At 34.1% G+C, this 25,201-nt stretch overlaps 5 protein-coding genes and 2 pseudogenes across 14 annotated transcripts; 4 read left to right on the top strand and 3 right to left on the bottom strand.

Moving 5' to 3' along the window:
* The first annotated feature begins 603 nt into the window (after nucleotides 1-603).
* On the top strand, nucleotides 604-1,794 carry LOC104722619 (uncharacterized). The gene has a single exon (XM_010440825.3). It carries the CDS (start codon nucleotides 1,138-1,140, stop codon nucleotides 1,489-1,491), a length of 354 nt encoding a protein of 117 aa, XP_010439127.1. The 5' UTR covers nucleotides 604-1,137; the 3' UTR covers nucleotides 1,492-1,794.
* Nucleotides 1,795-6,397: 4,603 nt separating this feature from the next.
* On the bottom strand, nucleotides 6,398-8,339 carry LOC147933769 (uncharacterized; annotated as a pseudogene).
* Nucleotides 8,340-8,607: 268 nt separating this feature from the next.
* Nucleotides 8,608-9,416, bottom strand: LOC104722618 (uncharacterized). The gene has a single exon (XM_010440824.3). It carries the CDS (start codon nucleotides 9,308-9,310, stop codon nucleotides 8,747-8,749), a length of 564 nt encoding a protein of 187 aa, XP_010439126.2. The 5' UTR covers nucleotides 9,311-9,416; the 3' UTR covers nucleotides 8,608-8,746.
* Nucleotides 9,417-10,725: 1,309 nt separating this feature from the next.
* Nucleotides 10,726-11,771, top strand: LOC104727788 (heavy metal-associated isoprenylated plant protein 42-like). Its single transcript, XM_019233274.2, has 3 exons — nucleotides 10,726-10,783; nucleotides 10,892-10,970; nucleotides 11,058-11,771. Exons 1-3 carry the CDS (start codon nucleotides 10,757-10,759, stop codon nucleotides 11,630-11,632), a joined length of 681 nt encoding a protein of 226 aa, XP_019088819.2. The 5' UTR covers nucleotides 10,726-10,756; the 3' UTR covers nucleotides 11,633-11,771.
* An 841-nt stretch (nucleotides 11,772-12,612) lies between these two features.
* LOC104722616 (uncharacterized) lies at nucleotides 12,613-14,020 on the top strand. Its single transcript, XM_010440822.3, has 3 exons — nucleotides 12,613-12,888; nucleotides 13,308-13,453; nucleotides 13,740-14,020. The coding sequence occupies exons 1-3, from the start codon at nucleotides 12,819-12,821 to the stop codon at nucleotides 13,755-13,757; spliced, it is 234 nt and encodes a 77-aa protein (XP_010439124.1). The 5' UTR covers nucleotides 12,613-12,818; the 3' UTR covers nucleotides 13,758-14,020.
* On the bottom strand, nucleotides 13,961-14,826 carry LOC104722617 (NAD(P)H-quinone oxidoreductase subunit S, chloroplastic pseudogene; annotated as a pseudogene). Its single transcript, XR_015571343.1, has one exon. The product of XR_015571343.1 is annotated as an NAD(P)H-quinone oxidoreductase subunit S, chloroplastic pseudogene (transcript).
* Nucleotides 14,827-18,941: 4,115 nt separating this feature from the next.
* Nucleotides 18,942-23,647, top strand: LOC104722615 (nucleoside diphosphate kinase IV, chloroplastic/mitochondrial). 9 transcript variants are annotated; one of them, XM_010440817.3, is made up of 16 exons: nucleotides 18,943-19,061; nucleotides 19,306-19,389; nucleotides 19,805-20,010; nucleotides 20,105-20,210; nucleotides 20,288-20,370; nucleotides 20,451-20,514; nucleotides 20,619-20,736; nucleotides 20,817-20,971; nucleotides 21,078-21,133; nucleotides 21,575-21,636; nucleotides 22,200-22,337; nucleotides 22,615-22,652; nucleotides 22,747-22,797; nucleotides 22,910-23,077; nucleotides 23,168-23,280; nucleotides 23,377-23,647. In XM_010440817.3, the coding sequence occupies exons 3-16, from the start codon at nucleotides 19,883-19,885 to the stop codon at nucleotides 23,498-23,500; spliced, it is 1,404 nt and encodes a 467-aa protein (XP_010439119.2). In that variant the 5' UTR covers nucleotides 18,943-19,061; nucleotides 19,306-19,389; nucleotides 19,805-19,882; the 3' UTR covers nucleotides 23,501-23,647. The 9 variants fall into 9 exon arrangements, with proteins under 9 accessions (XP_087328590.1, XP_010439119.2, XP_010439123.2 ...); XM_087472464.1 differs by lacking the exons at nucleotides 21,575-21,636; nucleotides 22,200-22,337; nucleotides 22,615-22,652; ... (2 more) ...; nucleotides 23,168-23,280; nucleotides 23,377-23,647 and having other exon boundaries at nucleotides 18,942-19,065; nucleotides 19,879-20,010; nucleotides 21,078-21,280; XM_010440821.3 differs by lacking the exons at nucleotides 21,575-21,636; nucleotides 22,200-22,337; nucleotides 22,615-22,652; ... (2 more) ...; nucleotides 23,168-23,280; nucleotides 23,377-23,647 and having other exon boundaries at nucleotides 19,879-20,010; nucleotides 21,078-21,280.
* The last annotated feature ends 1,554 nt before the right edge of the window (nucleotides 23,648-25,201 follow it).

Here is a 25,201-nt window from a genome sequence, read left to right as displayed (position 1 = left end):
AAAAAAAAAAAAAAAAAAACAGGACAGGTTGGTGGTTGGTATAAATGTGAGATTGCCAGGTTTTAACACGGTTTTGGTTTGGTTTGAAGACACCAAACTAACCAGAAAGAACATGTACTAGCGTTTTTATGTCCTCTCCATTCTAAAAAGTAGTAAAGTACACTGGTCCACTATAATTTTACGTTTTGGTCTGTTTGATTGAAATTAAAATTTTAGATGCGTGCATGAACAATTCATATACGTAACCCCCACATAGGACATAAGATGAATTGGTAGGTTTTTAGCTAGCTAGTATATGAACTTCGATTAACTTATAACCTAATTATTATTTTCTGTCGATTATAATACACGAGAGGAAAGAAAGAAAAAAAGAATACGACGTAATTTTCTATCAAAGATTTTATAACAACTCGCAAATCAGATTGAAAGATCTGAAAGGTCACGATTCGTCAGCTTAATTAGTTAAGCTATCGCCATTAATGTTGTTACTAATCTCGCTATCACCATTATTTGAAGACATCTATGACTACATAATTTATTAGCTTATTGCAGTGGATGTGATCATTAGGGTTTCAGTTAATTTCAGTTTCTTTAACTAGATATTGCAGTGGAGTAAGTACTATACTTTTTTTATTTTCTTGAAATTGAATAAATTGCATAGAAATCAATTTCATTTCATTTTCTTATATACGGTTCAGTTCATCATCTAAATTAAATTTTTCGATTCCATTTTATATAAATGGTCAATTAAAGCTGAATTGAAATTAGCATCTTCACAACCGAATAACAAACTTTTGGTTGGTCGAATTTATAAGCAAAGAAAAATAAAGATATAATATAGTCTTTCAAAAATGAATACAACAGATCAGCATCCTTAGGATGAGTCATCCATCTATCATTAAATAGAAAACACACAACATTATATATAAACTCAACATCACACATTGATCCATACAACTCTTCAAGCTTCCATCAACTTGACCCACACAGAAGAAGAAAAAAGAGAAGAAGAAAGACTTTTTTTCTTGGGCATTTCCCAAGTTTTCTTTTTTCTTTCTCTTAACTTTTTTTGTGGGTATTTCCCAAAAAAAAACTTTTTTTTTGTTCTTATTACATCTATTTTAAATTTTATAAAAAATGGGAAACTGTATGATGGGAGGAAACAACATTGCAAAGATGGTTCAAGAAGAAGAAGAAGTAATGAAGAAAGATTACAAGAGAAAGGATCGTAAAGTTAAGATTGTTCTGAGAAGAGATGAGTTAGAGAAACTCATTCTCTTCCAGCTAAACGCTGGTGGTAACGTTGAAGGCAAAGGAGAAACAACTTTGGCTTCTTTCGGAGATTTTCTCAGGGAGTTAGAGGCAGAGAGATCTGCTGGAGAAGCGGCTGCTAAGGCGGCTGAGGAAGAGGAAGAGTCTCGCCGGACATGTCGCAAGTGGAGGCCGTCGTTGGAAAGAATCACTGAATGGCCTGAAGAAACACTTTCGTAATCACTTTCTTTTATCCTTTTTAATTTTATTTTAGAGATCTTTAAAATTTTCGTTTTATTTTATTTTTCTTATTAAAATAGGATTTTTCTGTGGGGGAGTTTGCTCTTTGGCTGATTTTTTTTTTTTTTTCCCTTTTATTACCGAGGGATATTTTTTCACCTGAGAATTGTTCTGTTTGAAATCAGCAAAGGCTTATTTACCCTAGAGAAAATCCAAAGAAACAACGAAATTATGTATTTTTATTTTCGTCTTTCATGTAAGGTTCTGTTTGTCAACATAAATAAATTATTAGTTTAGTATTAATTTTTTTTTTGTTGCTTTTAAAGTTAGTGTTCATATGATCACAATCCATTTTCATTTTACCAACGTGGTGTAGATCAATTTAGGGTTTTAACTACGTGATACATACATATATTCAGTTTTAGTTACCACAGAAAAAACTTCGAAATATCTAAATGCCTTTTAGAAAATTGGAAGTACATAAACACTACTGATATTTGAAAATTCGATTTGGTTTGTGCATCAAATTGATTTGCGATTAGAGAAAAGCGTATGCGTTAGGGTCCCATCATACTAAAAAAGTGCGGGTAGTAAGTGGTAGTTGATTGTCAATTTTAATTTACATTAAGCTTTTCGTTGAAACCTACCCACAACCACAACAATCAACGCATAACTGTTACAAGAATAAATTAATAAGTCCTACGACAATTATCATTATCATCAAAATTATACTACTATCTACCTGTAACGAATGACCCAGCTCGATCTGTCGTCTTATCTCGTTGGACATGTAGAAACAGAGAGTAGATGATCAAATTAATATTAATCTCTCTGTTTTGTCAAACTTATCAAATAAATTTTAATCATTATGGTTTACCTTTTCAGTAAAAATCAATATTATATCAATATACAATAATCTCGTAAGAGCATTTCTATCCCACATCTTTGATTGAGTATCAGTATAGTAAAAAAATAAAAAATTAGAAACAGTTTAGATATATCTTTTTTTATTAGCTAAAATTTAAATAAATAATTTATTTATTATAAAATTATTAAATTAATGTTTTTACGCATATACCCTATGAGCTATGGGAATGCCCTAATAAAGACTATATGTTTTTGATAGATCAGTTTTAACTTTTAACTATACAATTTTGTATTCTAAAAAAAAAAAACAATCGTCTCTATTTCTTTTTGGTTCAAACGTAAAGAAATTATCTCAATAAATTGTAGTTTGTATAAAGAAATGTTATCATTAATACAAACTTAACAAATGATATAGTGATAATTGGGTAATACACTAAAACCTCTATAAATTAATAATGTTGGGACCATGAAAATCTATTAATTTATAGAGGTTTTAATTTCTCGATAAATTAATAATTATTAATTTATAGAGAGATTTTCCTAATTTGATTAAAAAATATTAAAAATAAGATTTAATCGTTACAACTAATATTTTTATAAATTCAATTATAAATAAAATAACAATTATCATATTTTAAAGATAATAAAAAACTTTGAAATAAACTCTAGTAAAAATTAATGTGTATATATATATATATATATATATATATATATTATTGATGAGACCATATATTTACAAAAGATTTTCAAAAAATTATTATATTGTCGAATAGTGTTTAAAATTATACTAGTCCCAACTTGGGACAAGAGAAATTTATTAATTTATAGATATTATTAATTTATCGATTATTAATTTATAGAGGTTCTACTGTAGATGAACTTGGCTTCACTAGTCTATTGACTCTGTTCAATCAACTTATCTCCACCATGCCTTTGGAATAACTCATGGTTTGTTCTACGTCCTCTGCTTTGTTTCTCTATTTCCCTTTTCTATTGTCTTCTTTCAATGTTTTTTGCCTTCGAATATACTACTGTCAAACTTTTGTTACATTATTTATTAGACAACAACAAAATATTTCCCAAAACCCTGTTACTTCTATGAATATATCAAAAATATTGTACTACACTAAAACTACAAAATTTCGACAAAATAAATTCAAAAAATAAGCTTTGTTAACTTTCTTGTAAAGTATATTTCTCATTAAAGTAAAATGTAACTATTTATACTAGAGTGTTGAGACTAAGTAAAAAGAAGCTTATTCTCATCTTATATACTAATATACCCCCCTCAAGCTGAATTCGCAGTAGGCAACAAGAGGCTTGAAATAGATAATCTCTGCAAAATTGAGTGAAATGGTGCCGGTTGCAGAGGTTTCGTCAAGATGTCAGCCAACTGATTCTCGGTGGCAACATGTAGAACCTTGAGGAAGCCACTCTAAATCTGATCTCGAGTAGTGTGGCAGTCGATCTCAACGTGTTTGGTCCGTTCGTGAAACACCGGGTTGTTGGCAATATGCATCGTCGATTTGTTGTCACAGAAAAGCTTGGCCTGTATTCGTGGAGTTTGGCGCAAATCCTTCAACATTTGATGAAGCCAAAGTAACTCCTTTGTAGCTTGTGTCATGCTCTTGTATTCAGCTTCGGTGCTACTCGAACTCACAACATCTTGCTTCTTGGATTTCCAAGAGATCAAAGAATTTCCTAAGAAAACACAGATGCCAGTAACAGACCTCCTAGAATCCTTGCAAGTTCCCCAATCTGCATCCGAGAATGCATTCAAGCATAAATCAGTAGAAGCAGAGTAAAAGAGTCCTTGACCTGGATCGTTCTTCAAATATTTCAGGACATGATGAGCAGCCTCAAGATGGACGTCTGTAGGGCATGAGAGGAATTGGCTTAGGCGATTGACGGTAAACGTAATGTCTGGTCTTGTGATGCACAAATACAGCAAGCGTCCTATCAGTTCCCGATAAGGCGTACCATCAGTCAACATGATACATGTGTCTTTAGTGAGAACCTTCTTATAGTCCATAGGCACTGATTTTGTCTTGCAGCCCAATAAGCATGTATCAGCCAGAATATCAAGACAATACTTGCGCTGACTTACTGATATGCCACTTGCATTACGTGCAATCTCAATTCCTAAGAAGAAACGAGTTGGACCAAGGTCTTTAGTCTTGAAATGCTTCGCCAGAGATGCCTTAAGCTGGAAAACAGCATCATCACTGCTACTCACAATGAGAATATCATCGACATAAACCAAGTCCGCAATATAAGAGGAAGTTGTTTCCTTAACGAATAGAGTATTGTTACCATATGCCTGTGAGAAACCATCATCGAGAAACACTTTGGACAAGGACTTATACCATTGCCGTGAGGCCTGTTTCAAGCCATAAAGAGACTTGTGAAGCTTACACACAGGATTCGGTGGCAATGTAACGCCTGGAGGTGGTGTATAACCCTGAGGTAAGCTCATGTAAATTTCTTCTTCTAGCTCACTATGCAGAAAGGCATTAGCAACATCCATCTGAGTAAGGCTCCACCCATGTTTAGCAGCTAATCCAAGGACCAACTTCACACTAGCCAACTTTGCTACAGGAGAAAAGGTATCAATTTAATCTATTCCCTCTTGTTGTGTGAAACCCTTTGCTACTAAACGAGCCTTATATCTCTCTATGGTGCCATCAGCATGGTACTTGATCGTATAAACCCACTTACAGCCCACAACATTTTTACCTGGAGGTAAGGAGACAACATTGAATGTCCGATTGAGTTCCATAGCTTCAAGCTCCACATCCATCGCCTTAAAGGATTTTGGTCTTGTTTCGATAGAAATGGAAAGGACATAGGACTGATAGGGTGGTTTGAAGATGGAATAGGATAAAACCGAAGATAAAGGATAGGGTGTAGTAATAGGTTTGGAATGTGTAGAAATAGAGCGGTTAGAATGTTGAATAAGAGAACAGTGGTAATCAGATAAGTAACCTGGAGCCTTCGTCGTGCGTCGCGGTCTGGCATTAGATGGTGAAATAGTTCCTGTTCCTGTAGTGATTGTCTCTGCACTCCCATTTGATGTACTAGGGACGAATGTGTGTGATGCAGATGATGAAGGTGCTGAAACAATAGACATATCTAATGCAACAGGAACAAGGGATGGAAGAATCAAGTCACTAATAATGTCAATAGGATGGCGATCATGACTAGAATGAAAAGGAAACTCGTTTTCATGGAACACGACATTACGAGACACAGAGACAACATTAGTATCCAGATTAAACACCTTATAGCCTTTATAACCTGGAGAATAGCCTAAGAAAACACATTTCTCTGCTCTATGACTAAACTTCATTCTATCCTTTAGCAGTGTTGAGACATAACAAAGACAACCAAAAGTACGAAGAAGATCATAGGAAGCTGGCTTCTTACTCAACAATTCATAAGGAGACAAGTTCTTTAACAGCTTAGAAGGTGTTCTATTTATCAAAAATACAGCAGTTAAGATACAGTCACTCCAATAAGCAATAGGTATATTAGATTGAAACAATAAGGCTCTAGCAACATTAAGAAGGTGTTGATGCTTTCTTTCAACTACAGAATTTTGTTGTGGTGTGTATGCACAAGAGAACTGATGAAGCATGCCATGTTGTCTAATAATATCATTAAAAGCCAATTCAGGAGCATTATTTGTTCTAATCGCTTTGATAGTCGAATTATACTGAGTCTTAACATATTGAATAAAAGCTGGAAAATGGTGTAAAACGTCATTTTTATTCCTCATCATGTAAACCCAAGTACATCTAGTAGAATCATCTACAATGGTGAGAAAGTATTATATCCTTCTACAGACTCGATTGAGAAGGGACCCCAAACATCTAAATGAAGCAAATCAAAAGGTGAACTAGACAAACGATTATGAGACTCAAAAGGTAAGCGTCTTTGTTTTGCTAATGGACAAATAGAACAAAGAGATTGTAAAGACAAACCAGATTTGGAAAAATGCAAAATAGCAGAAAGCTGTTGTAACTTGTCAGTAGACAGATGTCCTAGGCGTTGATGCCACAGATGTCCATCCACCACCAAGGATCCAGAGAAGTTTAAAGAAGCAAAAGACTTAGACACGGCGAGAGATGATGCATCAAGTTGGAGAATATACAGTTTATGCATGAGAGTTCCTCTACCAATCGTCAAGCCCTGAATAAACTCCTGAATAATGCAAGAGTCAATGTAAAAATGTGGAGAACAATGATCATGTTGTAACAAAGAATTAACAGAAATCAAATTGAATTTAAAAGTTGGCACATGTAAAACATCAGTCAAGATAAGAGATGTTGATAATGGGGCAGTGCCAGTGTGTGTGATATCAACCCTAGTATCATTTGGGAGAGAAACAGTTACTCCAGAAACTAGAACAGTTTCACTAAATAATGACAAATTAGAACACACATGAGTAGTGGCTCCACTGTCAATTATCCAATAACCATGAGGAAGATTAGAGTATAAGGAAGAGAGAGACACTGGTGTTGAAAAGTAAGAATGTTGTTTTCAAAACAAAGAGAAGTTGATGGAAAAGGAATAATACCAGAAGTAGATTGGACTGCCATAACACCATGTTCGGTAACAGACGCAGTCGATGGGGAAGGAGCCGGATTCTCTGAAACTCGAACATGTGCTGTTAGATGCTTAATAAGATCTTGTACCTGAGTAGGCGTCATATTGTTCAAGTCTAGAGTAGATACAGTTGAAGCTGAAGATGAATGAGCCTGGGAAGAACTTATAGGACCACTCATCGGGCCAAGACCACTCATCGGGTCACTTATAACATTCGCCACTGTATGAGGGCGTTGCTGACTTTGAGATAGTCCTCGAGGTTAAGAATGTTGTGATGGAGCTGAATGTCTCTAAGATTGATAGTTAGAGAGAGAGCTCTTGAAGCCTGGAATATAACCTGGAGGGTATCCATGAAGCTTGAAACATTTGTGAACAACATGACCAGTTTGTCCACAATGTGTACAAACAGGTTTCGGTGGTCGAGAGCGATATCCACCTTGAACTGCATAAGCCACATTTTCAACGGGTCCGTGATAATCTTGTGGAGGTAGAGGAGCTGAGCCAGTAGTTTGGAAAACAACATTATCAGATCGAGGAAGAGACTTGATAGAACGATGCCTTTCATCCTGACTCACCATATTAAAAGCAGTCTCAATGGTTGGTATGGGCTGCAACATGAGGATATGTCTTCTGGTAGCATCGTAGGAATCATTCAGCCCCATGAGAAACTTTGTCACTCTACTCCTTTCTTGTAGTTTTTCCCATAAGGTTGCAGCATTACATTCACACTTACCACAAGTGGACACAGGTAACTCAACGTAGTTCTTATGTTCTTCCCAAAGTGTGACAAGTCGTGTGTAATAAGTGGTTACATCAGACGCATCTTGTTGAATACTATTCAGACGCTACTCAATCTCAAAGACTCGAGGAGCATCATCCTGCTTAAAACGCGCCAATACATTCTTCCAGATTCCTTCAGCCGTGGGAATGAATAACAAACTTTGACTAATTTCCTTACTCACCGAATTCATTAGCCAAGTCGAGACCATGTCATTGCATCTAGACCAAGATCCAAAGTCTCAATGATCAGAAGCTGGTTTCAAGATAGTGCCATCAATGAACCCAAGCTTATTACGAACATTCAATCCCATACGAACCGAACGACGCCAAGAAGTAAACTCCGCACCATTACAGAGACGATCAGAAACAATTATGAGTCCAGCATGATCCGAACTATGGAGAAAGTAAGGATTCTCATACTGATCTGTTGCATAATTCGTACCAGTATTCGCATATTCCATCATACAATAAGCGATGAACCAATTCCACAAAGCAAGAATCACCAAAGCTAAATCGGAGTTCGATGATCTTAAACACCTAACCGATCAAGAGGATAAGGCAACCAAGATTGCAACAAAACACCAGAAAGAGGCACTAACCAGCTCAACAATAGCAATCAACAACTCCGCGAAGAAGAGAGCGACGAAACAGCGATGTGAGGCACTCAGTGATTCAAATCGGTGCTCAGAAATAACTGAAAGAGAGATCGCGAGACGCGGAATTGAGAAGCGAAGCTGGGACAGAGACGAATTGAATCAATTCGAAAAAGCGGAAGCTCAATTTTCTCGAGAAAACTTTCTGTTAAGCGTTTTCCCGAGAAACAAATGAGAAAAAATCATTTTGCTCCGATACCATGTTAACTTTCTTGTAAAGTATATTTTTCATTAAAGTAAAATGTAACTAATACAAAGGTATTTATACTAGAGTGTTGAGACTAAGGAAAAGGAAGCTTATTCTCATCTTATATACTAATAAGCTTAAAATTATTCCAGCAGCCATTTCATTGTCGCTCAGTATTACAGCCAACCATTACCATATTGACTTGAAGCTGAAGAACAGGAACGTGTGCGATCTGGTCCACAAGGTGCTCTAAGTCGAAAACGCTGTCGTTTTTGTATTTCGACAGTAGCCTGTGAGCTTCCTGCTTTGTCATCTTGATCTTAACCCTCACGACCTTTTCATCCCTTTCAACCATATTCAAACTCGCTTTCTCCTCCAGAGCCATCTCCTTTGGTTCGAGTTTGTGATCATCATCAAACCTCACCGTCTTCTTCGGCTCGATAATCTTATTATTCTCTAACTGAAACCTCACAACCTTACGTGGCTTAGCCAGAGTCTTTTTCTTCTGTTCATCTTCTTCGTCTTCTGTTTCGAACCTCAGCGACTTGTCGATCCTCTTGGCTCTATCCAAGCACCGAGACTTTTTGGTCGACTCTACTGAAACCTCTGAGCCATTCAGAGGCAACGTTATGTCTAAATCCTCTCTGTAAATAGGTTTCGCTTCTAGAACGTTTTCGTACCTTTCTTGAAGTCTGTTGAAGCATTTTGATAAAGAATCCATCATTCTTCTTCTTCTTCTTGATCTTCTCTATTGGCAAAGAGAGTGTGAGAGATAGACTTTTATGTTATCTTGAAAGTTCTTTTTACTATATTGAAATATTGAAATGGGACAGGGTATTATATAGGCGACCAACTTTACCATATATCTAGAGACACGTAGTGGAGTGTGCTTTGGGGTAAGAAGATGACGACACTTTGCCGTGGGATACTAGCATTTTTTAATTTATTCGTATATTTGTTTGCTTTGCTATGCAAAAAGTGTAATTAGAACCATCTTTTACGTTAATTTTATATATCATGCATGTATATAATCAAATACAAAAAAATTGACAAGTTCATTTGATTTCACGGACGATGTAGAGTTAAGCAGAGAACATCAATGATTTCTAACGATCATATAAGTATCTGAATATTTTTGCTCATGAGATTGCAGTTAAAACTTAAAAGTCATATGGTCTAATGAATTAAAGGTAATCCTTAAGGAAAAGTGACGTTATCATGCATCATTAATCAGTCAAAAAGCTTTACCATGAGTCCATGACTTTTAAAGTTTTATCTCATTTGCTGCTTCATGATCTGAAAATGACATTTGAGTAAAATTGTCAAATTTATCTATTTTTCAATAATTATCTATCAGAATAATCAACTACCAGACGTTCTTATATACTATTAAACATTTTTTTTTGAACTGTCCACAAGTAAATATGGTGCCGTGCCTCTGGGGGTATTCTATATGACATGGTCAATTACTCCATTTTGATTTAGTCTAACTTATAAAAAAAAAAAACACCGTAAGAATTGAATAATATCCACAAAACTAGATAGAAATTAAACGAATACGAAAAACAAGTGTTTGTCACCGATTCCTTGTGTAATTTTGGCGTAAGGTCACGTTCGACCATATCAACTATTTACAATGTTCTAGATAGGTCAAGTTTTAGTATGCAAATCTACATAAATAAACACAATCTTGGTCATTACTCAAAATTTGAAGATAAATTGGATTAAGACACACTCACACAACCCATATCTTCCCTTACTAGAAAGTCCAAATCCTCTGTTATTGTTTTCTCAATAAGTAGAAGCGACGGTTTCTAGTTTCTAATAGACGGTGAGGATTTCGTTTCTCAAGATCTTTTAAAAAAGGAGGTTACATTTGATTACGAAAATACCAAATTTGCGAAGTGTATCCATACATTTTTTTGGTAATCATCAATTATGAAAATATAGTAACAAATAACATATACACATTCAGATGTTGGTTATTTTTGTTGGGTATGATATCAAGAGAATAAGGAAACCATATAAATCCAAGAGAATATACACCAATTCCAGCAATATATCAAAACGTCTATGGACTTGAAAAGTAACTTATCGTTCTCATCAATCATCATATATATACTCATTGCCTTCTTCTACATTAGAGTTTTCAAGTTAAGTTGCTTATGCAATGGCAAATCTATCTCCACCGGTTCAAGTATTTATTTTCTTTCTCTCTTCACTTCCGAGGTTTTTGCATCACCCATCACCTTTAAGAGTTTTGCTAACGAGTGTTTTTTTTCTTTTTTATGTGTGACAACTGTAGACGTGCGTTCTGAGAGTTGGACTCAAATGTTGCAAAGGTTGCCGGGTAAAAGCAAAGAAAAAGATGCTAAGAGTCGCTGGTAATAAATCCACTAGTGAATATTGTTAAAGCTATATCGTTGTTAAATTTGCTCATTTTGATTTAGCTACTATTATTTTCGAAACAGGGGTGAATGCAGTTGAGTATAACGTTGAACAAGGGCTCTTAACAGTCTCAGGTGACGTCAACCCGACAACATTGCTTGACAAGCTTACCAAATGGGGCAAAACGGCAGAGCTTGTCTCTGTTCTTGGAGACAACACTTCCCATGTTCTTAGAACCCCGGAACAAAACCAAAACAATACAATGGAGAAGAAGGAGAAGAGACCAACAAAGTGTTGTCTTCTTATGTGCTTTGGGAAAAGAAGTTGTAAATCAAAGGTGGAGCCTTTTGCGCCGATCCCAAATTGGCACCATCGAGGAGTAGGGGCTGAAAACGGCAGTCCAACGCCCTTAATCAACGCTGGTTCACCTCCAATGGTGTATCCTCCTCCGCGAGCAATGCCTGGCTTTACAACACCCATACCATACCCACCTCCTTGGTTTGTGGCGGCAAGACAAGCACAACCATACACTGGTGAAATGTACCGGTCAGTTCCACCACAGCCCCGACCGTATTTTCAGTTAAGACAGACGGAGTTTCCACCTATGGTCAACCTAGGCTGCATTACCCGCACCACTGAGCACAATTCTCTCGGTTAATACATTCAATATGCTTTGTTCCTTTCTCTTATATAAATGCTACGTATAATAAGATGACAAATTATTTTTTCAACATGTATCCCAAACATTTTCGTTAAAAAGCAAATATATTGAAAGAACCAAAGGATGATAATTCTTTTTATTTATTTTACTTTAATTTTAAAAATAAAAATAAAAATGATAAAATCTCTTTTAACATGCATCCGAAACATGTCAATTAGTTCAATATATAAGCTTCACTTCGCCCATTACTTGAACGATACCGGGCTTTCTTGAATCGGATTTATAGGTGAGATCCGACAGCAACATTAGCAAATCTTATTGGGAAATTAGTATATTTTTATCAAAAAGTTTATTAGAATTATTATATTATAGAAGCGTATGTATTAGGGTGGATTATTTAGTAGTGCGTAGACAAATAGAGAGAAACAAAGGGGTGGTTAATTACTTCTCATCTTTACAAAAAAGAAAAAAGATACTCTTCTTCTTGAGAAAACGCGTTGAAAAGCTTATCAAACTTTGGTGGATTACGACCAATTAACCACCCAAAATATCTTTTTGCGCTTGACTCAGTCATGATTATATAGTCTCTCTACCCTTGTCCATCAAACACTCATATTCTGATCGATATCCCATTACAAATGAAATAATAACAAAACTATGTTATTTGAGGTTACTTTAACGAGAAACAAAAAATGATTTAAACGATCACAAACAAAAATTGGAGTCTGATAACTTACGGATGGGTGTAACTTGTCAGTGTAGTGGTGAAATGGTTAATGCGACTGAAAAATACATTAAAAGAAAAACAATTAGCAAAAAAATTTCCTCCATATTTGATTTCTTAGAATTGCCCATAATTATATTACATCATTTCACTCAACATATTTTTTGTTCTCTTCTTTATGTTTTACGTACTCATTAAAACTCAAAACAAAACATATATAGGAATAGGATTGTGTGTGCCAAAGAATCAACAAAAGATTTCTAGTTTGGTTTTTTTGGTAGAGAGGAATTATTCGACATAAATTAACCATTGCTTAAATGGGCCTTACGACCGTAAAGTAGCCCACCTTTAAAGAGGGTTCGAAAAAGTCTTAAAAACAGAGAAAATTTCCGGTCGCCGTTTATAACATTCTCCTTTGGTAACGAGAGAGCGAAAGATCGAGAGAAAGAAGAATAGAAGATGAACGTAGTTCAAGGTTTGAAGAGGATCCCTCGCATCAAATTCCCACAGCGACATTTCAACCCTTCAGGTTTTTTTTTTTTTTATTACCTCCAAAAAAGCCTGTGCTGAAATCTATATCGTTCTTCGTGTTTACGTTTCATGATCTTTCTCGGCCTTTTTCTAGCTTTGATTCGACAATTTTGTGTACTGTTTTCATTTTCACGAATCAGATATGAGATAGTATCTGTTTGTGTCCTCGATCTATTCCCGTAGGAATCATTTAGTGTTGTAGATACCTAAGATTTAAGGATACACAAGATTTGTTTAGCCATTGAAATCGAATCCTTTGTCTGTTATCAACTTTTTTGAATCAAATCTTGAGTCGTTGTAGAAGTTGTTTGCTGTAGCTTTTGGTTTGGGTAAGGATTTGTTTGTTGATGGAAGTCTTCATGAACTTTGAGACTTTATTTTACTGGCATTAAGAGTTTGTTTTTGGGAATTTTGCAGCTTCAGAGGGAAAGACTCAGGTGGTGGCAAATGAAGCAGATACATTGTTCTTCTCCAGTTTGAACGTCCCAAAGACTATAGGCGGGAAGGCATCATCCCAGCCTAAGCGTACTCCAGTGTCAAACGAAGAGATGGAAGCCATTTTGGTTGGTACACTAACTTACTTCATGTACATATGAATAACACTCTAGATTAAGTCTTGCACATCTTTACAGTTTAATGTTTGATTGCAACATTTCATATTTACTTATTTTTGAGTTGAGCTGCGTAGACAAACATGTATCTGCGGTTATCCTGACGTTTATGATGGTGTGACCAACACCAACTACTAAGTTTATGGACCAAAATAACGATATTCGAGTTTCTTTCTGCATTATGTGGTAGTTTTGTGCCGTTTCTAACTTACTTCTCCCTTTTTGCAAATCTTCACAGTTGGGAGGCTGCCTCTGATCTTGAACATGATCTGTTGAAGAGAAATGGTGGACCTTTTCTTCATCTTTACCAAGAATATAGAAGAAACTGATGGTTGATGTTTACAACACAACCCTTGAATACAATTAAATTACTCCGTTGCTGTTTTCAAAAGTTTTTTTAAAACTTTTATACTGATTCACCATTTGATTGAGTGCATTCTAATCACTCTTATTTCTGTATGTTTGGAATTTCATCGTTTATTCATTTTTATATCACATGATGAAGATCTTCTAGAACCAGTCAGAGATCTCGTTTGCATATACATTCACAGGAACTTACATACAGAGAAGAAGGGAAAGATCACTTATGGTGCTGCTTCCTCCTTTTGAATCTGTTCGATAAGAGGCTCAAGGATACAAGACTTTGGATTCTTACCCGGTGGACCTTTCTCTCTTCGTTCAAGCTCTTCAAGCCTGAATGTAATGAGACGGTCCCAGTTTCCTCCTTCGAACAAGACACCGGCTTTTCCATCTGTGATTCTCTGCACAATCCCACAATACATGTGATACGGACTGTTCTGGTTCTTGACTATAGCGATCATCCCAGGCATGAGAAGTGGTAGCTCTGGCGCTTTTGGTTTCTTATCAGCAGCCACAGCCGATTCATCACTTCCTTGTTTTGTTGGTGGAGGTGGTGGGTTTTTCTCAATGAAGGTTTGCAATCCCTTTTCGCCACCGGGAAATCCTCCTGTGAGACCCATCATTTCTTTCTCAAAACCGTCTTCAGGTACTTTAAATGACAAGTTAGTGTCATCGCTCTCTTTCTCTGTCTCGTTCTCAGCCTTTGATGTCTCTTGTTCCTCTTCAATGTTCCTCTTGAGCTCCTTCTCAATACCTTTCTCTCCGTTGCATAGTCCTCTTCCTCCCATCACTTCCCATAGATTGAACTTACCCATGGCCTTTACTTGAAGAACGTTTGTTTGCTGCTGCTTTGCGAGCGGGAACATCGACCGGTTTGGAGTTGAGAATTGATTGGTTTGGCCTAGAAATTTCGATCCATGAATTGGAGTTCTCATGGTCGGTATAGTGATCGAAGAAGTCGCCATAATTTTCTTTTCGTCTGGTAGTAGTTTAGAGCTGACTAAGAAAGAGGGGGAGATAGGAAGAAGAAGAAGAGAGGAAGAAGGAACCAAGCGTGTGTGATTCGCTTGTTATAATGACCACATATCATGATTTCAGTTAGATGAGTTCTTCTATCTATTTCCCAGTAGTTGGACCTGAGCCGGTTTACACGTAACCGGAGGAAGCGTAGTAACAGTTGGGCTTTGTCATATGTTCAAACTCGACCAATGTACTATGGGCCTAGAGTAAATATAGATATATATTATTCGTGTGGTTTTATGTTTTTAAATAGACCAAACCTAAACCAAAAATTTAATTAAAATGAAAACCAAAAACTTAGTTAAAATGAAAACCAAATGGATTTTAGGCTTAACCACAAAATGGTTTGGTTTTTTGGATGTCGGTTTTTTCCCCACGTAAAGAACTTACATAACATATGTGTTTGTTTATAAAATATTAAAATGTAATTCAAATATGTAATTATGTTAATATCGATAAGATTCAAGATTTTATTTTTTTCTATTTTAGATTACCTCAATTTCGTAATCATGCTTCTTCATATTAATTAGGCAACCATTGAAAGAGAAATAATCTTCTAATTTCTAATTGAATGGGTGGTTGAAAAATAAATGAATCAGAATAAATATAGATATGACAACAAGCATTCATTTGGTCCCAACATATAATATTGAAACACAAAACACGTTGTAAAAAACTTTTCGGATTTTTGTCTAATAATTCAGTTTGTCATCATCTAGCAGTATTCTCAAAAATTTAAGGATCGAGCAAGAACTGGTGGTGGGGTTGAGGTATCACAGATGCTTGTCTACTTTGAGGTGTGCAGTGTCTTAACGAGCGGAAAATTTGTTTTACCGGAGGTCTAGAGACTGCTTAAGACACCACACACAGATGATATATAAACACCCCAACTTGCAATATTCATTGACAACATCATCTTGAGACAAAAATTAAAATACATCAAAATGAAATCTTGATCTGTTTTGTAACAAATAACGTTATCTAAAAGAAGCGCCACAATATTAATCAATTTACCTGTATTTCCAAAGATTGTCATACGGATATCCGTCAGGACATTGGCCACTAGAAATAATTTTGCAGCCTCGGAGATTTGCACATAGTGGCTTTGAACCTAATCCCTTCCGGTAAAGAATAAATTTATTTTGAGCAGTGGTGGATGGACAGCAGACCGGCGTCAACATGTTCCTCGAGATGATGTAGCCATTAATCTCGACAAAATCCATCACGTTCCCTCGAGATAATGCTCTTTTTTTTAGCTATCTCGATGGAATTTGACCTTTCTTTGGGCCATCAATTAATGGGATGATCATGGCTTTATACGGGCCGGACTAATTAACGGGCCAGCGTGTGTAGGCTCTCATACCACATTAACTAGGGTTTGATACGAGCTTCCAACTCAAAACCAATTGACAAAAGATTATTTTTATTTCATTTGATTTTTTTTTCAAATCGGATTTAGTGTTCACACAGTCCATCTTGCAATATAATTTCTTTGTATATTACATGATAATAAAATTAGATTTTAATTCTATGTACTCAATCCCAATGAGTAACATATAACTTTCATATATAAAAAAAAGTGCATTGTATCAAATTTATATCTTACTTAATATTAAAAAAAAACTAAAAGTGAATAAAACATAATTCTCAAAGAAAAAAAACTGAAAACTAATTTTATCTCATATTTGAAAAAGTAACAATATCTTAAATATATTTATTTCATATTTTGTAATCTCATATGTAATAGTTTTACTACTTGTCCAACTAATTTTAAATAAAACTATACTAAAATTATCATAAATTAATCAAAAATTTAAAGACGTTATTATGAAAAAAAAATATTTGTTTATGTAAAGGTGAATATTTACAATCCCTTTTTTTATGATTAATAATTGACAGTATAATTTATTTAATTATGGTATTATAGTAATTAATTGTATAATTTTCTCAATTCTTTTTCTTATAGAATTAGTATTTTAAAATTATAATTAGTATTATTTTTATATACATATATTAACTATATTTTTCTCTTTATTAAATTGTTTAAATTTTTAATTTCTTATATTCTAAAAATTTGTAAAAATAAAGTTTTTGTATAACACATGACAAAATATTTAGTTGTAAAAATTGACATGTGTCGCGATTACATGAGTTACTAGTTTTGAAAACCAAAGTTTATATAATAACATAATATTGAATACGCTATCAAATCATTCACCGATCGAAAAACTTAAGAAATTTACATTAATTTGTTATTTTAGTTAACTTATTTTTCTTATTATGTTAATCACTAATTTTAATATATTGAACATTTGCATACTTTAATAATTTTTTTGTATATATTTATTTTTACTATATGTTATAATAAATAATAATTGCAATTAAATTGCAAATATTTTCCTTATTAATTGCACATATTTTCCTATTGAAATTAGTAATTTAATAGATAACTTTCCTATTAGAATTAGTGATATAATATACTTCTTTTGGTTTTATATACTTTTCAAAAATATCTATTATAATTCTTTTATTTTTAGAATTTTTTAATTTTCTTATAATTATTAAATAAAATTTCTTTTCACACAAATCAAAATGTTATCATGTCGCGATTATATAAATTACTAACTTTAAAAACTAAGTTTTATATAATAAGATAGTGTTATGAATCTCTTGTTCTTTTGTGTATGTGTGCAGAAGATTGTCACTCTCTAGATTGTATATGTCTTCTACTTTTTATCTTTTAAATAATAAATAATATATGTTCGTATTAATCTCCTGCTCTCGTAGTATGACAATAGATGCTACTTAATTACGGTGTTAAGGTTTTTCACTATAGATGATATTACCAACTAGCCGAAGATTCTCTTATTTCTACGTACGTGTCTGCACAATGAATGATCCATGATATCAATGATCAATGAACTTGACAAGCTTCTCCAATGCCTTAAACCACAATGATCTCATATATCCAAGATATAATAAATATTCCAAAATCACACGAGAAAATGTCTGCAGTCTGATTAGTGTATCAAAGGTAAATTTACAGCTTTAGCTATGGATCTTGATGCAAATTTTACGGATTGAGCGATGAACCTGTTTGTGTTTGAGACTGGTATGTATTAAAGTATTAGTGAGTCCAAGAAAGAAGAGAGAGGAGAAATGTGTTGTCTTTGATGGAGGAAGGAAACACTTGAACCAATGAGATCCATGAGTTGGAGTTCTCATGGTCGGTAATCGATACAGTGATCGCAGAAGTCGCCATAATTTTCTTTTCGTCTGGCAGAGTAGTTTAGAGCTGACTAAGAGGGAGATAGGAAGAAGACGAAGAAGAGAAAAACAAGGAACCAAGCGTGTGTGATCCGCTTGTTATAATCTAGGTTATAATGACCACATATGTATGTATCATGATGATTTCATCAGATGAGTTTCTCTCCTCTCCCACTGGTTGGACCTGAACTGATTTACGCGTAACCGGAGAAAACGTATTAACATTTGGGCTTTGTCATATGTTCAAACTGGAGAACCAATGTACTATGGGCCTAAACTTAATATATTGCTAATGTGTTTTTGTGATTAAATTGCTAATAATGTGGTTTGTTTGATTAAATAAGGAAAAAGGCTGCAAGAACAAGATAAAGCATATAGAGGTCAACGACATTAATAATTGGAATCCCATTCTCTCAAATCATTATCATTACCCCATCCATCCACTTTTGTCTTAGGCTAAAAAAAAAAAAAAAAAAAGGTTCAATTACGAAAAAAAAACACTTGCCATTATTTGTTTACTTTTTCAAATTCAAATACAGTATTTTAAATATGAAAAAGCATAATTCAGATAGGATGAAGATATATACAGACATTAATAATTGTAATTAAACTATCTAAGTTATCGGAAGACCAGGTTTATTATCTCATTCATTTTCATTAATTAATAGTAAAGTTTTTGACATTGTAGAATCTATATAACAAGCGTCTTGCTTTGGCTGGCGGAAGTAACCTGGGGGTACAAACGTCTTTTCATACCATCGTCTTGCTTGGAGCAGCCAAAGCACCTAACCAAAAAAAAAAAAAAAAAACACACTTTCCCTTAAAAACAGAAATCACATTTTGTTTTTTGAGTTCGTTAAGAAATATTAATTCGTCTTCAACCTCTCTCTCTCTCTCTCTCTCATTTGATCAGGTAGGTAAGGTACAAACAAGTTCTGCTGTCGATCTTTTCGTCGTTTTTTATTTCTACTTTGTTTTTTCAGAGTTTCTACTATTGATTGTGCTTTCAAGGTTTTTTATTGCTTTCGTGGTTTAGGGTTTCCAATTTTTTGGGTTTTCTTCTCTGCTTATTCCCAGAAAATTCGATCCTGTAACTTTTGATTTTTGAGAGCTTATGATAAACTTCACAAGAGTTCTTTTTTTTTTTTTTTTTGCAGAAACTTTGAAGATTAACAAATTTGATCTGTGAAGTAGGATTATTAAAAATTGGGTCAGCAGTGAAAGATAGATAGGATACAAAGGTATGTTTGTTTCTTTCTTGTGATGATACTTCTTCATTTAGTTGTATGATCCACAATAAGCAATTAAGCATACTACTGAGTACTGAGAGACATGTCACTTAGAGAAATTTAAGAGTTCATGGGATGCTAGAATTCATATAGCCTGATTGCTTCATATCAGAATCGAAGATTATATCATGCTTTAAATTAGTTTTATCAATGATTTTTTTTTTTATTTTTTTTTTTTATTTTTTTTTTATAGTCTTTGTCAAGATTGCTATGTAAATATGTGGACAAAAACTGTGGTGTTTGTTGACTTCTTTTGAGGAATCAAGTTATGTATTTTTTTTATCACAATGGAACACTAATGTGCATTCACGGATTTAGTGAATCTATAAGCTGTGGTAGTAATCTGTAGTTTCATTTTTGAATGAAGGAACTCTTGCTGTACGCTTTCATTCATCATCTTGTGGAAGGTTCTGAATTCGTTTCATAAGCCCAAAATTTCAGATTCATGGGTGATGGTACTCCTAGGAAGTTAAACATATTACCTGATTACTTTGGTGCTCCTAGTCCCACCACGGTATCTTCTCAAGACAATACTCCATCATCTTCGCAGCAAAAGGACGATCTTTCTCTGAGGTAAGGTAACTTGTTTGTTAGCACACCAATATGCTAGAAAGAGAATCTTTGAGCTGACATTGATTGTATTTTTGGGTGCTTTGCTTTAGAGTAGGTCTCATAGCCAGTCACGTACTCGCAGAAATTTGAAAAGAGCAGCACTTATGTTGAACATGTTCACTCTTCGCCGTCTGCCTTGGGTTTCAGACGGTCAAGATAAGGTTCCATTCTCACACCTTTCTTCTTTGTTTTTGATTCACCCCGTCACGTCAAAGTTTGATTTTTCTCTCATTTGCAGGTAGAGCTATCAGCAGCGGAGTTAGAATCACTTAGATCAGAACTTTCTGATTTGGAAGAAAGAGAAGCTTACCTCAAAGCGCAGTAAGTCATAATGCTCAAATTGTCCCATGCTCAGATCATAACCGGTTATTTTACTTTCTTCTTTCTGTACCCTTCCATAGGTTGGAACATGTGGATGAAGTCTTGCGCTCTGCCCGTTTATCTGGCTATTTGTTTATCCGAAGTGTAGGCTTTTACTCTGAGAATTACTTATATTATTGATCCATAAGACTCAAGCTTAGCGTATCTTATATCACAAATTTGCTTTTTTTTTTTTTGTTTAACTTCAGCGTTGGGCAGCTCTTCCTGGTGAGCCAGCACCAATAGATGATACAGAAGTAGACGACTGGCTTCCTCGGTTTGTCGTCCTTCAAGGCCCTTGTCTTTTCTTCCATTTATTGTCAACAGGTGAGTTAAGTTTCAACTTTTACAATCTTGTTTCAAATTTGCATTCTTCTTGTATCGTCTCTTGAAACTCTCCATTGCAGATTTAAGCCCTCAAGATTCGACATTGCTGGCGGATATTGTAGAAGTTGGTTCGTTACCTAGCTACACTAGGGAATTCGATGAACCCCATCATTGCTTTTACATCTTAACCCGTCAAGGTCTAAGATTTGAGTGCTCAAGCACCTCTAAAATACAGGTGAACCAACTACATATACATCTTAAGTTCTTAACACACAGATTTTGTTGTTGAGTGATCCTACAGCATTTGAACACGACCATTTTACGGTTTTGCATGATTTTAGGTTGATTCGTGGTTGTCACTATTGCGCCTCGATTGCAAGTTTGAACCAGAAGAAAAGCTACCAAACGGATCAAGCAAAGCTCTATAATAAAATTGAAGATTGACCACTGCTCTGTATAGTTTTCATTTCTATGTATATAAAATGCTTACTTTAGACGTAGACTTGTAGTAGAATTCACGTCAATGAAAGGTTCTTTTACTAAACTGGTGATTACAATATTTTTAGCTGCTAAAGACATTGGAATATATTCGTTTCTGGAATAGGCAATAAAACTCGTTGGAAAAAGAGTGATTAGATAGGCAATAAATCCTGACCCTTTAAGTCCTTCTCTGATCCGACCCAACCAAACCAACGCTGACCCATGCCAGTTCGATTGAAGCATGCTGGTATAAAATCCTCCAACAGGTTCTCTCATTTCAGAGGCACTATTTTTTCACATCACTCATCTCTGTCTTCTCGCATTGAGTAATAAGAGAGATGAGCTCCCAAATCTGCAGATCTGCTTCTAGAGCAGCCAGGTCTCTTCTTTCTTCAGCCAAGAATGCTCGTTTCTTATCAGGTACGTTAATTTTCTATCTGCTTCTCTTTTTTGTTCTGTTTGTTTCCCTGAAAATATGATAAATTTCATGGGAGGATATATGTAGATAGATGCGTCAAATAAATTCTGAATCTACCTTTGGTTTTCTTCGTCTTCCCGTTTGAATCCACTCGAATCAGTGATCTGTTGAATCGTTTTCAATCTAAAATATCAAAGCTTTTTCATGATACAGTATCACATGTTTTCTTATCACCCCAAGAAAAGGAAATTTATTGTTATCTGAATATGACACTTATGTGGCTGGTTCTGTAGAGATATTCTTGTGAGGGAATCCGTCATGTTAACACATTTTATGTGAAACTAATTGGATTAACAAATTTCGACTCTCATATTCAGGTTTTTGTCTCTTGCTTGATCTGCCTACATAAGATTTTTAATTGATAAATCCATCATTATAAAGAGGTTGTTTTAGATCTCTTGTTTTTTCTTATTCCCATATCAACAAAGTCACAACATATTTCATTGAACATTTTGTGGATACATTGATTATTATGTATATTTTGACATTAGGTTATATGTTTCAGAAGGCCGAGCTATTGGTGCAGCAACAGTGGTGTATGCGTCTGGAAAAGTCCCTCAGTATGCATCCAGCTTTGGAAAATCGAGTTCTGGCTTCGACTCTAAGAGCTGCATTACCGGACTCCTCGCTCTTCCAGCTGCAGGTTTTACATACTAACTTTTTCACGAATATATTCTCTTCTGTATGACAACACTAAAATTTTCACCTTGGTAATACAATAAAACGTAATAACATTTCAACATTTTGACTCGAAAACAATGTCAACTTTTTTTCTGAATTGGTAATTGCTTTTGAACTATATACCTGCAAGACTTATAGCTGATGAGTTGTTTTGTTTCTACAGAAACTCACTCTTACTCATGTTTTACTTAGATTTGATGACTAACACAGCTTATTCATTTTGCTTCCTTCTGTTTTAGCCTTCATGCTCCAAGATCAGGAAGTACTTGCTGCAGAGGTAATATAATATATCACTAACACATATAGCTATATCCTTATCTTGAGGTTATCCATGGTCTCTCTGTCTAATTGAATATCTCTGTTTTAATTAGATGGAACGCACTTTCATCGCTATTAAACCTGATGGTGTGCAGCGAGGACTGGTAAATAGATAGGCGGATTTGCTTGTTATTGTTTATGGATCTCAGGTGTTACTTGTTATTAAGATGAATAGATGATCAAAGTTGTTTGATTTTATGGTTCTTCTCTCACCAGATATCAGAAATCATTTCCCGGTTCGAACGCAAAGGATACAAGCTTGTTGGTATCAAAGTCATGGTTCCTTCAAAGGGTTTTGCGCAGAAGCATTACCATGATCTAAAGGAGAGACCTTTCTTCAACGGCTTGTGTAACTTCCTTAGCTCAGGCCCTGTTGTTGCCATGGTAAGGAAGCAACTCTCACTCGAACTTTTGAAACCATAAACAACAGAGTTGGTCTGGTTTAGGTCTCATATCCCAAAAACAATTGTTTAGGTATGGGAAGGTGAAGGAGTGATTAGATACGGACGTAAACTGATTGGAGCCACAGATCCTCAGAAATCTGAACCTGGAACTATCCGAGGCGATCTCGCAGTTGTTGTTGGAAGGTACATTATATATATTCTGCATTTTATATGATTGTGTTTGAATTGTTTTCTCAAGAGTTTATAGATTTGGTTTGTTGGCTTATTGGGGAATTGCAGGAACATAATCCATGGAAGCGATGGACCAGAGACAGCTAAAGACGAGATCAGCTTGTGGTTTAAGCCTGAAGAACTTGTTTCTTACACCAGCAATGCTGAGAAGTGGATCTACGGCCAGAACTGAACTAATCCTAATTTCTCCCTTTTTATCAGCCGTTAAATCAGAATTAAATAATCACTGAACAAAATGATTTTGAGGATGTATTGTCCCAAAATCATGATCCTGAGTCAATATTATTACACCAAACGAAGACATTCATCGTATCACAAATTCACAATTTTCAAATTTCGAGACTAGTAAACTACTTTGTGAATCAGCTTTTCCAAAGCAATAAATAAAACTCAAACTGATCCAAACTGAGTAGATGACCGCTGGCCAAAACGATCAAGACTGCGGCTTAGTAGGCGAACACTGATGCTTGGTCAGAAACCATTGATTATTGAAAAAGAAATTGGATAGATCCAATTAATGTAGTGAGACTGTTAGAAAATGAAATTCGAAGTGAAAAGTTTGGCCTAACAAAATTTCATATTTTTTAAATCTTTTATTTGTACTAGTAGAGTATTATATAATGAATTATATGTTTAAAAAAAAAGATGAAAAACCATATAAAACTTGAGAACTTGTACTAAAATTTTACACGGAAAGACTTTTTTAATCCTTTTACTATTTTGGAAGTACATGACTTTCTTTTGTAGACTTTATAATAAATTATGGGTGAACATTTTTGTTAAGATATTATGACATTCAAATATAACTCACTGATATTATGACATTTAAAATTATTAAGAATATAGTTTAATAGTTTCCTTTATTAAATTTTTCATCTAATAAAACATTTAATTATCTACCTTACCATATTAATTTGTTAATTATCATTATACTTCACCTTTCATCTTTATATGACTCTATTTCTGTGAAACAAATAAATTATCATATTTTTATTATAATTAAAAAATAGTTTTATTTATGGATATACCATAAGTTGAATTTTTAAAAACAAATAAATTGTGCAATCTATAAAATATTCAATTTTTAGTAATATTATTCTTAAAAAAAATATCTATTCAACTAAAATTTTGACTGAATAACGGATCAAAATTTGAATATTAAAATTTAATTTCATACATTTCTTTTGTTGAATTGTATAATTTTATATACTATAATAAACTTTTAAATAACTTAATTTGAAATATTTTAAAAATATTGGAACTTGATATTTTTTAAGAATATCATAAATATTTAATAGATCAAAAAGTTAGAAATTATAGACACTCTAATTTGATTTGTTATAGCATGAGTCAATAATATGTCACTATAATATGAAAGAATTTCAAGAAACCAAATATATTAAAACAAAAAGTATGACATATATTAAATTAATCATAATATAATAACTCGCTTTAAAAAAATTAAATTTACAAAATTATGTCTTATAATGACAATCAAGTTATGCTGTAGAACATACTTTATTGAAATAACTTCACAACATAAACTAATACAACATATTAAAATTTTATTTTAAAATATAATATATACAAATTTGTATAAAATAAAATTTAACCTTTGCTATAGCACGTCTACTTATATAGTGAACTAACAAAATGTTAATATGACAATAATTGAGAATCTATTTTATTTGTTATAAAAATACATACGTAAAGAAAATTTACTTATATTTAGTTAATATTTTGCATATGTTTTACTATTTTTTTAATTTAATTTTTCATATTAAAATCGGTGAAATTAGTTAAAAGTATGTATATTCTAATGGGTATATTTTAAAAAATTTCAGCAACACAAGATATGTTTTCTACATCCACT

The sequence above is a fragment of the Camelina sativa genome, chromosome 11 (genome assembly GCF_030686135.1).
Source record: "Camelina sativa cultivar CO46 ecotype springtype chromosome 11, ASM3068613v1".
Lineage (NCBI taxonomy): Eukaryota > Viridiplantae > Streptophyta > Magnoliopsida > Brassicales > Brassicaceae > Camelina > Camelina sativa.
This window is presented reverse-complemented; position numbering and strand designations above follow the sequence as displayed.

Coding starts and splice junctions, on each gene's coding strand:
- LOC104722619 (XM_010440825.3), top strand. CDS start 1,138: ATGGGAAACTGTATGATGGGAGGAAACAACATTGCAAAGATGGTTCAA.
- LOC104722618 (XM_010440824.3), bottom strand. CDS start 9,310: ATGATGGATTCTTTATCAAAATGCTTCAACAGACTTCAAGAAAGGTAC.
- LOC104727788 (XM_019233274.2), top strand. CDS start 10,757: ATGGCAAATCTATCTCCACCGGTTCAA. Junction 10,784..10,891: donor ATCTATCTCCACCGGTTCAA/GTATTTATTTTC, acceptor TGACAACTGTAG/ACGTGCGTTCTGAGAGTTGG. Junction 10,971..11,057: donor AAAGATGCTAAGAGTCGCTG/GTAATAAATCCA, acceptor TTTTCGAAACAG/GGGTGAATGCAGTTGAGTAT.
- LOC104722616 (XM_010440822.3), top strand. CDS start 12,819: ATGAACGTAGTTCAAGGTTTGAAGAGGATCCCTCGCATCAAATTCCCA. Junction 12,889..13,307: donor GCGACATTTCAACCCTTCAG/GTTTTTTTTTTT, acceptor GGAATTTTGCAG/CTTCAGAGGGAAAGACTCAG.
- LOC104722615 (XM_010440817.3), top strand. CDS start 19,883: ATGGGTGATGGTACTCCTAGGAAGTTAAACATATTACCTGATTACTTT. Junction 22,653..22,746: donor AGGAAGTACTTGCTGCAGAG/GTAATATAATAT, acceptor TGTTTTAATTAG/ATGGAACGCACTTTCATCGC. Junction 23,281..23,376: donor CTCGCAGTTGTTGTTGGAAG/GTACATTATATA, acceptor GGGGAATTGCAG/GAACATAATCCATGGAAGCG.